This window comes from Bufo gargarizans, chromosome 7, assembly GCF_014858855.1.
Source record: "Bufo gargarizans isolate SCDJY-AF-19 chromosome 7, ASM1485885v1, whole genome shotgun sequence".
NCBI classification, from domain to species: domain Eukaryota; kingdom Metazoa; phylum Chordata; class Amphibia; order Anura; family Bufonidae; genus Bufo; species Bufo gargarizans.
Genome location: NC_058086.1, coordinates 181977995 through 181996767, shown reverse-complemented (window position 1 = coordinate 181996767; position 18773 = coordinate 181977995). Strand labels below are relative to the sequence as shown.

Here is an 18773-nt window from a genome sequence, read left to right as displayed (position 1 = left end):
AACTTGTCCTGTAGCACGTGCCTGAGTATTACTTCTGAAGAAAAAGGCCAGCCTGGCTTGAGTTTGTGGGAATTTTATCAGCTCTCCAATGTGAATTGTCACCTTAAGTTATGGAGTCCTTGCAATAAACAGTAGTAACACTTGTGGCCTGACCCTAACTAACTAACTACAGGCCTGGTCTCAGTTCCTAGGCGCCAACACAGTAATGAAGTGCGTGCCGACCCGGGTCTGCTCTGCATCCACTGGTGTCTCTGAACAGAACAAATGCCTCTCCAACAAGCATGCGGTATCGCAGTGTATGTAGCTTTGCTCCTCAGCTCTCATCAGCATTCCTGGAAGCAATCCTTGTTTCTCTGGACAGGATCAGGGTCTTGAACACGATCAGCTTCACTTAGTTGCAGCTCTGGTAACTCTCAGACCTGGATGCCATCGGATTCACTGCTCACAAAGTTCCTCAGTGTCTCCAAATCCTACGCTACTCTACGTGTGACTGACTTTCAATCATATATAACATTTAATATGAAGAAGGAAATTAGTGTTGATCACGAATATTCGAATTGCGAATTTTAATCGCGAATATCGGCACTTCGAGAATTCGCGAATATTTGGAATTTCGCAAAATATATTCGTAATTGCGAATATTCGATTTTTGTGGAAATACCAGTTCATGCGAATTTTTATGCGAAAAATTTGTATGCGAATTTTATGCGAATTTTCGCAATCAAGAAAATAATGCCTGGAGATCATGAATTCGCGAATTCTTGAATATATGGCGAATATTCGCCCAAATATTCGCGAAATATCGCGAATTCGAATATTGCCCCTGCCGCTCATCACTAAAGGAAATCAGTATGGGACTGGCAATGGCCATGATGCTGATGGTGCACGCAGAGGACGTGGCCCTGGGCACGGTGAAACTGTGCCTGCTACCAGAGCACAAGTAAAACAATCATCCACGATACCTAGTTTCATATCCCAGTTTGCAGAGCGGCGCAGGACACCACTCTTGAAGTCAGACCAGTGCGACCAGGTGGTCGGTTGGATTGCAGAAGATAATGCTTCCAGTCGGTTAAGCACCACTCTGTCTTTCACCAAGTCCAATCTCAGTAGCCAAGAGTCTGCTCAAGCCAATCCTCACCCTGATCCTCCTCCCTCCCACCATGGAGAGTCTGGGCAAACAAGTGATGCCACACTCGGATATTCCGAGGAGATCTTTTCAGTGCCTTTCCTTGATTCGGCCCTTTCGCCAAGCACGCTTGAAGAGGGACCGTTCTTGTGCCCTGATTCCCAAACTCTTGAGCATCCACAATCACAAGAAGATGATGGTGGGGAACGGCAATTGCTGTTTAATAAGGTTGATGATTATAAGTCACAGTTGCCAATAACTCAACGGCAATTACTGTCTCAAGAGGTTTATGAAGAGGATGATAAACAGTTGTCAATCACTGAGGTAGTGGTTAGGTCAACAAGTCAGGAGGATGAACAGAGTGAGGAAGTGGAAGAGGAGGTGGTGGACAATTAAGTCACTGAGCCAACCTGGGAAGGCGACAAGCCGAGCGAGGACAGCAGTACAGAGGGGGAAGGATCTGCTGCACCACAACAGGCTGGAAAAATGGAGAAGGCGGGCCATGTCAAACGGGCCTGCAACTGTTCTCCGGAGCACCCCCTCGCAGAAATCTCCCTTGCCAAGGGGTAGGTGTTCCGCAGTCTGGCGCTTTTTTGAGGAAAGTGCGATCGACAAAAGAATTGTAATTTGCAACCTGTGCTATACAAAAATGAGCAGGGGCGTGAACACTAAGAACCTCACCACCGCCAGCATGATCTGCCACATGGTATCAAAACACCGTAATAGGTGGGCCGAACGCCTAGGTCCTCAATCTGTGTCTGCGGGACACACCACTGCCTCTTCTTCCCCGGTGTTATGTGCTGGCCAATCCCCTGTCCAAGCCGCAGGCCCAGATGCCTCCCTGGACATTTGCCAGCACTATCAGTGACCACATCCACTTCCGTGTCCCAGTGCAGCGTTCAAATGTCCTTACCCCAGGCATTTGAACGCAAGCGCAAATATCCAGCCACCCACCGGCCATAGCAATAAATATGCAGCTTTCCAAATTACTGGCCCTGGAAATGTTGCCATTTAGGCTTGTGGACACTGAGGCCTTCTGCAGCCTGATGTCGGCGGCCATCCCGCAGTCCCAGCCACCGCAATTTTTCAAGGTGCACCGTGCCCACCTTACACCAACATTTGTCACGTAACATCACACGTGCCATGACCAACGCAGTTACTGGAAAGGTCCACTTAACCACGGACACATGGACAAGTGCATTCGGCCAGGGACACTATATTTCCCTGACGGCACACTGGATGAATGTTGTGGAAGCTGGGAGCGAGTCGTACCCTGTGATGGCCCAGGTGCTACCGACACCAAGGATTGTGGGCCCTATGTCAATCAGGGTTTCCCCCAGCACCTACGTTAGTGGCTCCAATCCCTACCTTTCCTCCTCCGCCTCCTCCTCCACTTCCACCTCTGAATTATCCGTGTGCAGCATCAGTCGGTACCTGGAAGCAGTGTAGCACTGCAGTGGGAAAGTGGCAACAGGCCGTGATGAAGCTGATATGCTTAGGTGACAAACAGCACACCGCCGCAGAGCTGTGGCAGGCGATAAGAGACCAGACTAAGCTGTGGCTCTCGCCACTCAACCTAGAACCAGGTATGGTTGTGTCTAATAATTGCCGTAACTTGGTGTCAGCTTTGGAGCTTAGCAAGCTAAGACACATCCAAGGCCTAGCCCACGTCTTAGGCTCCATTCACACGTCCGCAATTCTGTTTCGCATTTTGCGGAAAGGAATTGCGGACTCATTTATTTCTATGGGGCCACACGTTGTGCTTCCCGGATCCGAAAATGCGGATCCGCACTTTCGGGTCCGCAATTCCGTTCCTGAAAAAAAATAGAAAATGTCCTATTCTTGTCCACAATTGCGGACAAGATTAGGCATTTTCTATTATAGTTCTGGCGATGTGCGGTCTGCAAAATTTGGAACGCACATTGCCGGTGTCCGTGTTTTGAGGATACACGGATCTGTGGATCTGCAAAACACACATGGATGTGTGAATGGACACTTAAACTTAATGGTTCAGCGGTTTCTCAAAACCTACCCTAATTTTCCTGAGCTACTGGTGAAGGTGCGCCGCGTGTGTGCACATTTCCGCAAGTCATCGACAGTTTCAGCTGGCCTGTCAGCGCTGCAGCAGCACTTGAAATTGCTAGCTCACCGGCTGTTGTGCAACATGAGCACATGCTGGAACTCGACGTTCCATATGTTGGCCGGGCTTTGTGAGCAGCAGAGAGCAGTAGTGGAATACCAGCTGCAACATGGTTGTCGCCTTTCCAGTCAGCTTCCGCTACTCACAAGCGAGGAGTGGGCATGGATGTCTGACATCTGTGAGGTTTTAAGAAACTTTAAGGAATCGACACAGATGATGAACGGCAATAGCGCTATTATCAGCATAACCATCCCACTTCTGTGTCTACTCAAACACTCGCTGCTCACAATTAAGGACAACACTTTGCATGTGGAAGAGGTGGAAATGGGAGAAGACATTACACAGGGTGATAGCCAGAGCACCCTCAGTTCGTCTTATCAGCGCGAATTGGACGATAAAGAGGAGGAGGAGGACACGGGCGCCTCCACTACAGAGGGTAGTACCCATGGTAGTTTAATTCCATCTGTTCAGTGTGGGTGGGCAGAAGAGGAGGAAGAGGATGAGGAGATTGAGAGTGATCCTCCTGATGACGACAGCGAAGTCTTGCCTGTTGGTATTTTGGCACACATGGCTGACTTCATGTTAGGCTACCTTTCCCGCGACCCGCGGGTTATATGCATTTTAGACAAAACGGATTACTGGTTGTTCACCCTTCTTGACCCCCACTACAAAGAGAACTTCTCATTTCTCATTCCTCTGGTGGAGAGGACGAGCAAAACGGTGCAATACCAGAAGATCCTTGTTGAAAATTTCCTCAAACAATTTTCATCTGACAACGCTGGCGGCAGAGTCCGTAGTTCCTTTGCCAACTGAGGAGGGGAGACAAGAGGAATACATGGCAGTTCTAACAGAGGCAGAGCAACACTCTCCAAAGCCTGGGACAGTTTTATGAGACCCCGCCAGCACCCTCACCCTGATGCGGGGCCTAGTGTCACAAGGAGGGAAACATTTTGGAAGATGGTGAAGGAGTACATAGCAGACCGTGTCAGTGTCCTCAATGATCCTTCAGTGCCTTACAACTACTGGGTGTGGACACATGGCATGAACTAGCGCTCTACGCCTTGGAGGTGCTGGCCTGCCCTGCTGCCAGCGTTTTGTCTGAGCGGGTATTTAGTGCTGCTGGTGGCCTTATAACAGATAAGCGTATCCGCCTGGCAACTGAAAATGCTGACAGGTTGACTCAATTCTGCGCACTAACTGTCCATTTGTGCCCAGACACTCAGAAAGCTACTCCTGGTAACTTACATATATAACACATATATTTAGATGTTTAAAGTGTCCCATTTACACACTGATGTGGGACGCTGCACCATCTGATAATGCGCGGAAATATCAGATGGCTATATTTTCCGATAACCAAAAACAATAGTTTAGTAATTATTCTTTTTGGAGCATTACTTTGTTTAGCCAGTTATGATGCTATGAAGCGTATTTCCAGCTTTTTGTTCTCTTGGGAACCTAGATAAAATATATATTCAAAGGACTTGTCCAAGATAAGAAAATAAAAGCCTAGAAACCACATTTCTTCAAGGGCTATGTCCTGTTGAGGCTCCCAGGCACTCTGCACCGGGCTTCTAGTCTGTGTTTTTCAATGACTGTCCTCAGTAGTGAGGTGCTGCCTGACACTGTAGCAGTAGGGAGCGGGTGAGTATCGATTTCTCCTTTGGTACTGCTGGCTGGGAGGCAAATGAAAGAAAAACCTGGACACCTTTGAAAGTAAATAAGAGACTCTACAGTAGATTTCAAATATTGCTGGTTTCTATTATAAAGTCGACAAGCTTGCTGACACATCGCTAACACCTGGGCAGAACTCCTATACTGCCATGAGAGCGTTCCTACAACAGATTACTCTACAGTCCCTGGTGTGAAGATGACTCACAGCAGACAAATTGCCTCAGGCAGTGCTGTGAAGATACATAATTTTAGGAGATTTGAGCTCTGAAGCCTAAAAAATTGTGAATGCAGTTCTAGTCCGTCCCATTTAGTATTCTGAGCAGGCCCAGTGAGTGAAGGACACTCGGCTGCTGCCAAGCAGGTCTGCCGGGGAGGCCTGTGATGTAATCGGCTCAGGCATAATGAGGAAGCTGGCAGCAACTGAGCGTTCTTCACTCACTGCGCCTGCGCAGAATACTAAGCGGGACGGCACAGGCACGGGATTATGAGGACAATGCGGAGAAGAAGGACGTCAATCAAGTGGACCTGGGCGTGCCAAAAGGCGAGTAGACCGAGCCTCTAGGTGCTGCAGCAACGCCCTCATAGCACCTAGAGGCTTCATTAGCATAATATAAAAGTCTGTTTTTTAAGAGATCGGCGGCAGGCAGGGAGTTAACAAACATACTGTTATGTACTGCTGACCTCAGCACATCGCTAATATCAGTCAGCTACATAACGATTTTTCTCATGACAGAAACCTTTTAAGTATTCTTCCCTTTTTCAGGTCTGCCCAAGAAGGGAGGTTTACCAAAGACCCCCCAACCTCTTTAGGTGTAAAACATTGCTCAGAAATGAACATACCCTTAAAAAGACTTCTGGATAAAATGCACTGAACATTTTAATTGCATATTTTTTACTCACCTCTGTTTCTCATAATTTATCACAGCAATTTTAATTTTCACAATCACTGACTACACATTAGACGCTTCCTCCTTATCAAAACACCATAAATCAGCCCTCTTTTTAAAAAAAAATTCAGCTTCACTAAAGACTATTTTTTCTCAATTTTAATGTTTAAATAGAGACAATTGGTTAGTAATTTGCAACTGTTAATGGGCAGGGCTTGCAATTATCCAGCATCTGGTGAGCTGAAGTCCTGGTTCCTGGGTCTTGTCTTCAAGAACATCCCAGTCTTCAGTGTTCTCATTTCAATAAACTTTTGATTCTGCAGCCAAGACATCTCCATTTGAGAATGTCCAGATTATCGAGAGGATGGTGTGGTTAAAGAGATATAATGTTTTCATAATTTGGCGAAGCAAACTATTTCTAATATAAATCACGTTCAGTACAAGGAATCAGCCAAAGGCCAATGTGTGTGGAGATGGGCCCGGACCTCATGTCATGTCAGAATCTCACTGTACTACCAGTCATTAAATTGAGTTTAACAACTTGTGTTTCTGCGGTGTTGTAATAACTCAGAAGGTCCTCAGTATTTTTAGAACATAAAGTTAGATGTGCACAGAAAAAAACCAGATTAGGGATATAAAATATTGGTTTAGTAAAGGCCGCACCATTATAAGATTACAATTTAATCTGATCTAGTAGAGTGTTCCGGTGCTGCTTTTTGGTTTATTTCTGTTGTACAGTACATGCATATACAGGTATGTGTCTCTTAAACACATATTTTCTGAACTTAAATGGCCATTTGGAACATGCTAATTAGTAATAACTGTAGCATCTACTGTAGCAACAGTACCCCATACTAATGGCAATGGAGCCTATTACTTTATTAAAAACACATGACCTCAGTGGGAAATGGTTAGCATTTTCCATCCCAGAAGACTGCATAAAGCTAACTGGTTCCATTGTAGGTAGATCTGATCCATTAGGAATATGTGAGATTCAAGATAAATAAGGAGGCATTTATCATCCCGTGTACGTCAAAAAGCCTCAAAGTTTGGCGCATGTCACGGTTGTACAACATTTTGAAACTCATTGGGGGTTTATAGTTCTGCTTGCCACATATCCAAAAAGTGGGCAGAGCAGGGTTGTCCAGGGGCAGCTATAACCGGCCCAGCACATTTATTATAATCTACTCAAGGGAAGTGGTATACATTATAGCAGAAATATTTGCCAGCCCCCTTGCTGGTGTAGATTTCTGTTTTGGCACCGGGACCTGCCACAATGAATTATTAAATGATCAGGATATAGAGATGATCGAATCAAATCCCATGAAGTGGAATTCGATCCGAATTTTAGGATAAATTTGATTCGCCTCAAAGCGAATCGATTTAACCTGAAATAGTGTAAAAAACTAAAAAATCATACTTGCCTCCTCCATTTGCTTGCAATGGGCCACCAGCCGTCATCTGGATTGAAGATCTCGTCCGAAATTCTGTACATGGTGACATTCGTGATGACGTCATCTCGCGCCGATGTAAGCAAGATGGCGGCGGCCGGCTCGTCATGAGAAAATGGAGGCGTCAAGTTTGCTTGAATTTTTTTTAATGTTAATTTTACTCAGTTTTTACACTCAGATGCCGCGATCATGTATGAATGCGGCATGTGAGGGGTACAATGACGGCTGTCGCAGCTCCCTGTCACTGCACCTGATGCTTACAAAATAATGCGCTTCGTGGTGAAGTAATTCATGACAAAGCAATTTTTTTTGCAAAATTTGGTGAATCAGCCAAATCAAAATTTAAAAAAAAAATGCTCATCTCTAGTCAGCAATACTTGATCGGTGTGGGTCCAATACTTGATCGGTGTGCCTTCTCATTTGCATTTTGAATCAAAGGATGCATAAATCAAACTATACAATTATAAAAAAAAACACAGCATGTCAAAGTTATAACAATAACATGAAAAAACCCAGTGATCATAATGATTACTGGAATAGCAGTATTAACCAATGTGGCTCTATGTGGCTCTAACACTCTAACAAATGCTGTAGGGCGGCCCTCACTGATGCCATGTTTTTTTTTTTTCCAAAAGCCACCCCCCCCCCGTTCGTCCACTGTGGCCCCCCCATTGATTTTGCGCACTGTATTATAATGAGCAGTAAACTCACAACGGGGAGGAGATGCAGTCTTGGCTGTGGGCGTCTCCTTCTCCCTGGCTGTGAGCGGTCCGCTCTGATTGGATTGAGCTCACAGCCAGGGAGAAGGAGACGCCCACAGCAGAAGACTGTGTCTCCTTCCTGTTGCGAGTTTACTGCTCATTATAATACAGCGCGCCAAATCATCGGGGGGCCACAGCAGACGAACCGGGGGGGGGGGCCTTTTGAAAAAAAAAAAAACACCCATGGCATCAGTGGGGGCCGCCCTACAAGTTAATACCATAATTAGTCTATGTCAAAACTGATGAAAGGTCCTCTTTAAAGGGGTTCTCTCACTTCAGCAAATGGCATCTATCATGTAGAGAAAGGTAATACAAGGCGCTTACTAATGTATTGTGATCTTCCATATTGCCTCCTTTGCTAGCTTGATTTATTTTTCCATCACATTATACACTGCTCGTTTCCAGAGGTTATGACCAGCCTTCAATCCAGCAGCGGTGGCAGTGCTTGCATGCTCTAGGAAAAAGTTCTGGCCTCTCTGGTGGCCTGGACCATGGGAGCATGTTCAGGCACGCATGCGCAGCACCTCCGTCCATATCGAACTATAGCAATATATTAGTTAAGTGCCTTGTATTAACTTTTGTCTACATGATAAATACCATTTGCTGAAGTGAGACAACCCCTTTAAGAAAAATTTTTTTTTATCATTTAAATTGTTTGAGCTAATGAAATAAAATAACAAATACAGTAGTTTTCTGCAGTTTAAGGATTTAGTTACACGGTGACTTGTCACACGACTCTGAGTTGCAGAAAAGTCGTGCGACACACAAAAATATGTGTGACTTGGCTGCAACTTGCTGTCACCTGACTATTTTAGAACTGTGAATTGTCTGAAAACACAGCCAAGTCACAGGCAAGATGGGCGAGTTGCATGTCATGTGCAACTTCCATTAAAGTCAAGCTGGGTACCGCTTGCTATGTACAACACAAAATCTACTGTATCAGGTCTGGATTTTACGCAACTGTCGCGTCACAGCATGTCCCTTGTCACATTGCGACACCATTGACAATCATAAGATCAAATATTGCGTGACTTTCGTGTCGCTCAACACATGTCGCCCTGTAGCTGAACCCTTATACCTTACAATTGCATTTAAAAAAAAAATGGTGGGGCATAGTATGTGCCCATTACTGCTCCTTTTCCATGGCCCATACTGTATTCTACATGTTAGAGGATGGAGACTTATACAAATTTGGATGAAAAAACTAATTCTAAATGTAAAAAAATAATTATTATAATACATTTATTTGTTTAGTGTCATAGTTTAAAAGGATTTTTCCAAGACTTAGATACTAATGACCTGTCCTTAAATATAGGTCATCAATATCAGACACTTAGGACCCCCACCAATCAGCTGTTCATGGCAACTGCAGTCGCTGAAAAGTATGCAGAGGATGGAGTTGGAAACAGATAGCTCCATACAATGTGTAGCAGCTGTGCCAGGGCACTGTAGCCCAGCTTCCATTCACTTGCAGTACACTAGTACAGCATACTACATGTTGTATGAAGCCTTCTGCCTCTGGGTTCATTCACTGTATAGTTTTATGGTGGTTGCTCAGAAATGTGACATTGATTACCTATACTGAAGATTGATTACCTATACTGAAGATAGGTGTCACAACGAGATGTGGGAGGGAACACTACACCAAACACAAGTGGGGGTATCTGGCCTAGAATCTAGGAAGAGGAAAAGGTCACCACCTAATGAATCCTAACCCTAGCCCTGGCTGCTAAACGAATGGACGGACCTCAGTGGTAGGACCGTTCGTTCACTGGAACCTAAAGCCTGACTTGCCCTGTAAAGCCCTGAGGTAGTGATAGGGCCCAAAGACGACCCTTTCCTTAAGCAGAAGGAACAGGGGTCTTGACTCAGACCAGATACCAAAAGGCAGGGGAAACAACACAAAACAAATACAAAGGAGTGAGACACTTAACTCCTGAAGTAGAAGAAAGAGCAGGAACACCAGAGGAGACAACACACACCAGTTCTTCCACTTGCAAATTAAGCTATACACCGCAAGGAGTGAAGGGAGTAGCCAGACTTAAATAGTAATGACCACTATGCTGCACCTGACTAGAGGTGTGGTCATTACCATCAACAACAAAGTGAAATTAAAAGAGGCTGTCAGATGACATCACGTGCAGACAGCCTCTCTGACCTTCTGACACCTAGCCTGGGAGTGACCGTGACAATAGGTCATCAGTATCTAAGTCCTCTTTAAACTGCAGCACTTTGCAAAAAAATATAATTACATTTAAGAATGATGGGGTAATATGTGATCCCATTACGGTTCCATTTTTACAGTCAGTTCAGATTATTAGATTTTAAGCATAAAATGAAGCAATCTTTTATATTTAGAGTTTACATTTCTGTTACCATTGTAATAATGCACTGCTGGTTAGTTACTATAGTTGTTCCATCTTTAAATTTTAACATTCCTTTCTATAATTTTAGGTTCAGTGAACAGAAGTATGGTTGTTACCGCCAGTACAGCCATACAGCTTCTTGATGACCGAAAATCACCAGTGGTGGCAGGTAAATTCCATGTGTCTATTTTTCTGCTATATTATAGTTTTTTTCAGATTATTATATTGTTGCGTCAAATAAGTATTTTACATACTGAAGTGCATGGTCGACAATCTGTACAGATCTCTGATGGGTTCATGAATGCCACACACAGGAGTCTTTTCAGCCACCGTTAAAACTTCACTGGAAAACAATTATCGTCTTCATTGGTTTGGTTAACCAAAAAATGACTTTTGGCCGCTTACAAGTGATTCATTTAATAATAACAGTACTTGCAATACAGCGGTTTAATGCCTTACATCTAGGAGTGTTTCACCAATGCAATTACAAAGACATCTCAATATTTCATATTACCAAATTGCTAGTTAGGGGACCCCTCAAATTACATGCTTGATAAACCACTGAACAATATGTTCTATAATTTATTTGTACATAAAAAGTACAGCTGAATTGCAGATTGTGTGACTACTATGTTGCATAATGTCTTAATGCTCCAAGTTTAACCTCATTTTCCATTGCCACAGAATCACAGTTTCATATCTTATAACAGAATGTTTGACTCTCATAGAGATTTCTGCAATAGTACAAAGTAAATGTACCTAGTACACAAAGTGGACTTCGATGCGAATTTCAGGGAAAATTAGATTTGCTGCGAAGCCGAAGGGTGGTAATAAAAATCATACTTACTTCCTCCGTTTGAGCGCAAAGAGCCGACCATCGCACAAAATCCTGTATGATGTCACCACGCGGTGCAACGTGAAGATGTCATCATGGGCCGCGCGATATTTCGATCTTCAATCAAGATGGCGGTGGCTGACTCTTCGTGATCAAACGGGAGGAGGTAAGTGTAATGATTTTTTACATTTTACACTATTATTGTTGTCAGATGCCGTGATCAGCTATGAACGCGGCATCTGAGGGGGACAATGACGGGAGCGGCACAATCATCGCTCCCTGTCATTGCACCCATTACTTACAAAGAAATGCCCTTCCTGACAAAGTAATTAGTCAAAAAGCAAATTATTTTTTTTATTTGGCGAAGCAGCCAAATCAAATTTTTCAATACTTTGCTCATCTCTAGTACCTTGCTTACAAAAATGTAGCTTTCATTATGTGACAAAACTCTCAATAACTTATGGCACCATTGATGGATAAGAGAACTTGCATTTTTTCACTGCGACATAGTTATAATGACAGTGACCATACAAAATGCATAATTTGAAGCACCGAAGGAATCCCTAAAGGTGCTGCCACAAGTTCAGGCTTTTTGATGCAGTTTTTGAAGATAAAAATATGTGTGACTCATAGGAGGAGAGAAAGTATTTAGAGTAGACACAACTTCTCTTATTCATTCAATCCACTCCTGGTTTTCGCTTCAAAAACTACCTAAAAAAACCTGAACGTGTGGCAGCTGTAACAGGTAAAACAGTAATATCATCTAGGGTGGTTTTAAAGAGAACTGGTCTCATTGTACCGAAAATCTAATCTGTGAGCAGCAGGTTATGGAGCAGGAGGAGCTGACATATAGTCTTGCGGGAAAAGATCGTGTAAATTGTAATTATGTAATGTAATGCTGGTCATTTTGGGCTTGGGAGTCCAGTGGACAGACTTATCAGTGATTGATAGCCTTCCATGTATCACTGTGCATACAGGGATAGCTGTTAATCAGTGATGAGTAGAACCGCCCACTGGACTCCTAAATCCAGCATGAGCAGGAATTGAAATGAATTAATATCAAATTATACTGATTCCTTTTCCAAAAGTCAATCTGCTCTATAGCATGCTGCCTGCAGAGTGGACAACATGTTCAATGCAAGAGGTTCCCTTTAAGAAGGATCCATTAGGTCTCTTACAATATAAGAATGGGGGAAGCACAGAACTTCAGGAATTATAGTTTACTACAATTCGATTCAGAATGTGTAAGGCCAAGGCCAAAAATGACTTAGTCCTAAAGTGGTTAATACTGTCATTCCAGTTTTCCTTCCAGCACTGAAATTTATGTTAAACATAATAGTTTCATTTTAACAGCAGGACAGCAATTATACTAAGCGGCAGCATCCATTCAGTCAGTCAAGGGAAGTCGTATGGACATACAGTAACACATTGCTTGCATCGTAATAAAGTCTTCTTCTCACAGTTGACTGCTGCTACCGTATCTCGAAATATGCATAGACTTTGTTAGCAATTCCTGCACAGGGAGAGGATGAGAGGCCATAATGTAATATAATTATTTGAGATTAATGCAATGTGACAGCAATGCTTTACTTCCATATTTGAAAGCCCAGACCCATAGAATTAAAGTGGAGCTGTCACCTCTCCTGACATGTCTGTCTTATTAACTGCATCCATTCCCCATGTAATAACAAATCATCTATTCTTATGTCTCTATGTTGTGCCATTCCTCTGGCATTTCTGCTAGAAGTTATGAATGAATTGCCAGCAGCTTGCAGTAAAGGTACAGATAGGTGTTACCAGTTGGGGGTGTGTCCCTGCACTGTCTGACACTGGCAGCACCGATTGGGCAGAGTTAGACACACCCACCACTAGTAACACCCAGCAGTACCTTTACGGCAGACTGTTGTTAAGTTATAATACAGGAATAGAGTATTAAGAATAAATTCTCCAGAGTTGTTATTACATGGGGAATGCAAGTAGTTACTAAGACAGACATGTCAGGAGAGGTCATCTTTAACAGTGATGAATCATGCCATGCTTTCGTTAGTACATACAAGGGCTCTGAATGTTTGTAACACTGGAAAATCCTATCAACATTTTGTAAAAAAAATAAATAAAATAGAAGTCATTTTAAAGAATATTCCTTCTACAGTGGATGGCCTTGCTCACTTCTTTTTCATTTCCATTTTCGTGAGTTATTTAATACATTGTTCATAGGTACACCATGTAAAAGAGTTTAATCTTTCAATCCCCAGCTCATATTTTCTATATTGGACTAGAGACAAATAATACGTGATATAAACTGCAGCCCTTGTGTCTAAGACAAATCTGTAGGAAGGTTCCTCAACGACCACCTACAATTAATAGTACTAAGCACCTTCCAGTGCCACAGGGGACTTTCAACGCCTATGTTCACCAAAGTTATGCCTCTGAATCTTAAATCTCATCACTTTTTTCTTCATACACATTAGTTGACATATCCAGACGTCATACAATCCAATCTATTTGTATGACTATAAACAAATTAAGTGCTCAAAGTGGGTTTCCCACAATGAACATTTATTACCGGCGTAGGTGATAAATGTGTTATCATTCGGGTCCCAACCTCTACAGAACAGGATCCCAAAAACTCTATTCCTTTTCACTCCACAAATGCAGGGAGGAAGAGTTTGAATGGAGCGATGGGCAAACATGTCTCCTACTGTTCCATTTGTTGCCTATCTTCTTAGCTGTCTCCATAGACTCCAAATGGAGTGGTTCTAGACATTCACGACTACCACTTTGTTCAGAGTTCTTGAGACCCCCTTTCTAGTGATCAGTGGGGGATAATGCTTTTAATAATTGTGAATTCATGGATAAAATGTATAATGGCAAAAAGGAAAAAAAATTGTATCTCAATATTTTTTCTACTGGAGACCCACCAGCCAGAATACAGTAATTTGTGGGCCTTACCAGTTGTCAGTGTCATTCAAAATATTACTAATATGGCTTTGCCTGAATTCTGGCATAATTTGGGCCAAAAAGTTTTGGTGCAATTTGGCGAACTTGACTTTAGACACATTTATGAAGCAAGTAGGCTGAAAGAATAATCCATCTCACCCCACACCAAGGCAGTGTGACTTATAGGGAAAGTGACGTGGCTTAGCAGAAAGGGGAATGCCTTAAGATTTGGCACAACATTGTGTTGTAATATGAGCTAACCATTAGGTGGTATAAAGTTAGGCAATCAGATTCATGCCATGCCCCAGATTTTCATTCAGCCTGAGCCCCTGTGGCCAAATTGACCATTGATTTGGGTCAAATAAATTGTGCTCTAATTTCCTGGAAGAGTCTTTGTCTCGCTCATTCACTTTCTCTCTCTGTCCCTCCTTGATTCTCCTGAATTGAGTTGCACAAAATCTGCATTTGGTAGGATCACAACCTTTTGAAGAATTCCGGTTGAATTTCCAAATATTAGAATCAATTTTCTTATCTCTACTTGAAAGCCTGTCTTGGTTTACGCTGTCTATATTTTAGGCAGCGTTAGTAAATTTGCCTCGGCACACCTTTAATTTACTGTAGCTCCTGGATGGACTATTCCAGTAAATCGTTTATAAGAGTCTACTATGTTGCTAAACTAGACATTGCCGCAGCCAGAGAAAGGCTTGAAAAGCCATCAACAATGTCTATGTATATAGAATAGAGAGTATAAGTCTATTAGTAGTGTGTAGACACTGTATATGGCTATTACAGTCTCTCCTTTGTATCCATCTAAACTTGATTTCTACAAATCAATTTACTCCAACCTGTTCCTCTTCGTTTATATTAGTGGGCCCATGTGGAATATTAAACTATAGGGTCCAACCACTGAGCTATACAGCATTGTGTTTCAGATGGGATTCACCATCTGTTTTTACATTTTCAGCAATAACATTCCTTTCTTGCAGATTAACTCGGATTTGCACAGTAGTAGTGGCATTTAACATTGGCATTGGTTATATTTAGAAGATGAGCTACATTTTCTATTACAAGCGTATTTGTCAGGATCACAAATGGAGAATTAACGGATGCCGCTAAATATTGACCATACGTGGCTTCTAGCATTTAGAGAGCATTTAGATTCTAAGGGTTTTTCCAGGTTATAAATGTTGATAACCTAGCCACCGGATAGATCAATATCAAATCAATGGAGGTCCTACACCGACACCCCCACTGAACAGCTGTTACCTGCAGTAGTGGTTCCTAGAATTCAACAGTTTACAGTGTCGAAACACCATAGCGCTGTACACTGTGTAGTGGACATTCTTGGGTACTGCAGCTCAGCTTCCAATCACTTGAACTACTCTGCAAAATGAATACATGCCTATAGATCTGCCTTCTTATGGGTCCTAAGTGCCAAAAGGGCTCATTGAAAGGTGAGGAATTTAACATACATAACTTGTGATCTGGAAATCTAATTCCATCCCCCGACAATTGGCATTTTGTATTGGCTAATGTGTCTACTGTGCCCATGATAATAAATCCTAATGTAACTGTAATCTTTAAAACTCTGGCAAAGTGAAAGATGTAATTTTATTGATGACTATGGGAAACAAGGTCATTTTTTTATCTTAAAAGTTTCTTTAACTGAAGCCCTCTACATAGGGTCCGTTCTGATTCACTCCTAATTGAGAAATATCTTTTCGACAGTGTGTATGTGTAATATTCTCCTCATAGCCAGAAGCTTTTGTAAATATTGTTTTTGGCTATTAGGCAAAGGAAAACTCTAAATCCGGAGTAAATTTTTTAAAAAAACATCAAAGAATTCATCAGTTTATCAAAACCTTTACTAAATGCAACAAGATGGCAATTAAAGTGTGATCAACAATTGTGAATGGACTTAAAATCTAGGAAAAATCAACAGAATTTTCTCATTACTAGGTTACAAAACAAAGTGTCGCCAGAATGTAAAAACAGGACAAATGTGGAAAGCATTAGAAATAAAGCCCTTGGACAGCTTTTGTATTTTTGTCATCTTTTGCCATCTGAATTCGTCCTTTTCCTGTGTTGTTTTTTAACAAGCCTCAACAGTAATTAGTGATCATAGAGCCTGGAGCAAATCAAGCATTGGAAAGAACAAGAACCCTTGATTTAGACAATCACAATAATCACATTAAGTCCCAGTGTCACCTTATTCATATAATCGTGCTTCCATGAAAAGTTACGTAACTGTAAATATTTTATAGCAGACAGACATAACTATGAGTTCTAGTCAAAGCTGAATATGTACTTCTTCCATTTTTCTATTTTTACTAGAATAAAAATTAATCATAATAGCAAGATAAAGTAAAATGGATTGAAATAAGACTTTCCCAAAAAAAAATTATTGATGGCCAATAATGACTCTATACTGGTTGACTTACTTTGAGACAGATTTTTATGCCTGAATTGTGGCACAATTTTGTTGCAAAATGGCTGATCTTAGATGGGCTCTCTTTTCCTGTGAAGCCATTACCCTTTCTTTTATGGCCCACTCTCTTTCTGAGCATGTCGGAAAAAAATGTAGAAATCCTGGAAGCGCTAAAATTGCTCAATTTTCTGCAATTTTTTGACAGTTTTTTTGCACAGATGCATTAGTATATATACAGTATATAAAACTACACTCAAAGCTACCACTGAAGGGAACCTGTCACCATGAAAATACAATGTAAGCTACAGGGAGCATGTTATAGAGCAGGATGAGCTGAACAGATTGATGTATACTTTTATTGGAAAAGATTCTGTATAACATTTATACATTTAAATTCCTGCACATTTTGGGCTTTACCACCTAGAAGGCGGTCCTATCAGTGATTGACAGCTCTCTCTGTATGCAGTGTCATAGAGGGAATGCTGTCAATTACTGATAGGACCGCCTCCTGGACTTAAAGCCCAGAATAAACAGGAATTTTAATGTACCGATGTAGTAGAGTTAACATTCATGCTTTCTGAGATTTCTGAGATGTGTTATCTAAACTAAGCAAACACCTTCAATTGCTTTTCAATGGCTTTTGCTTCAAGATAACACGATGAGTTAAGAAATTTGAGTTAAGAGTTTGAGTGCTAACCCTGCTACATCTGTATATCGTGCAAGTTTTAATTAATCTTTCCCACAAACAATATATATATCAATCTGCTCCGATCCTCCTGCAGCTCAGCCACCATGTTCAACATAACAGGTTACCATTAAGAACAGATTCAAAACTATGATGCAAATGAGTCAAAGACTTAAATGAATACAGTAAAAATATCATTTACAGCTGAAGATCTGTATAAAGGACTCCAAAGTATGACATTTTTGTTATTTGAACAGTAAGTGTAGAGAAAAGGGGTTTCCCTATGAAGAAAACATTTTTAAAGAGGTTCTCCCATCTGTACAATCTCTTCACAGAATGTAGCCTGTTCACCATGATCCAACTTCTATAACCACTGATGATCAGCTGATAAAGCTCTGTGCAGCGCAGATTGAAATGGCTACATGACAACCACTGAAATTAACAAATAACCATACAATGCAAGGCTGTGTTGAGTTCCTTAGAGCAGGAGCTTTCATTGCACTGGCTCTCTACTCTAGCTTATAGACACCTACTAAGATGTCCAAGTGCCCAGATTCACCATATTGAAAGGGATATTTTTAAGATGCTTGGGAAATTTGTGGTTGGGAAGGGACTTGTCAGTGTGTTTTAATATTTTTGCCTTTGGAAAATGAAGACATGACCTTGTTGGCTTTTACACTTTTCCTTTGTACTCGTTTTGGTGAATTGTGTTTTTGAGATGATACAGGAGATCCACAGAAGTCTCTCCTTGGTTTTTAACTTGGCTACATGGTATTAGATGGTAGGAAGTCAGACCACGAAGAGCAATGTACAAAAATCCTGGTGTTCATGTACCACAGGGGGTGTAAAGAAGAAAAAATTGCACTCTATATATCATGTCATTTCAGCCATTTTTATTTTGAACTCTATATTAAGATCTAGTCAGGGGCTGTCCTTGACTTTAAAAGCAGGTGATATGATAAAATAATAAAATAAGTATCACTCACCTGGAAGATCCCCAGCCTCTTCATCACTGCCACTCAAGTGTTCCCTCCAGTCTTTGTTGCTGTCCTATAGTGACAATGTTTTGACTATAATACACATGTGACCAGAGCAGTCAGTCAGTGGACAGTGACTGGCTGCAGCGGTAGTCAGAACTTCATCACTGCAGGACAGCAACAGGGACCAGCCTAAACATGTTGAATCGGCAGGGTATTTTCTAGGTGAGTAACACATATTTTGTTATTTTATCACATCCCCTGCTTAGGCTGGTTCCATACCTGTGATAAAGCTATCCGTCAGGCTGTTCCAGCTCTCTCTCTCTCTCTCTGTCTGATTGTGGGGGTGTTCAGTGAAGATTGAGACCCTTATGAGGCCCCTTTACACCTTTGGTCCCACTTTTGTCTGTATATATCATTGTACATTTCTTTTGTTTTTTGCCATTAAATTGGCTATATGTTACAGTCCAGACCTCTAACACCTACTTTGCTTGTGAAGGGTA

At 41.9% G+C, this 18773-nt stretch overlaps 1 protein-coding gene across 1 annotated transcript in view; it reads left to right on the top strand.

Annotated features, from left to right (window-relative positions):
• The window catches only part of LOC122944237 (voltage-dependent calcium channel subunit alpha-2/delta-3-like), a 234698-nt gene that overhangs the window by 40356 nt on the left and 175569 nt on the right, over positions 1–18773 (top strand). Inside the window, exon 9 of the mRNA XM_044302472.1 lies at positions 10494–10574. Coding sequence (XP_044158407.1) covers positions 10494–10574 — 81 coding nt within the window. The remainder of the gene's footprint in view (positions 1–10493; positions 10575–18773) is intronic.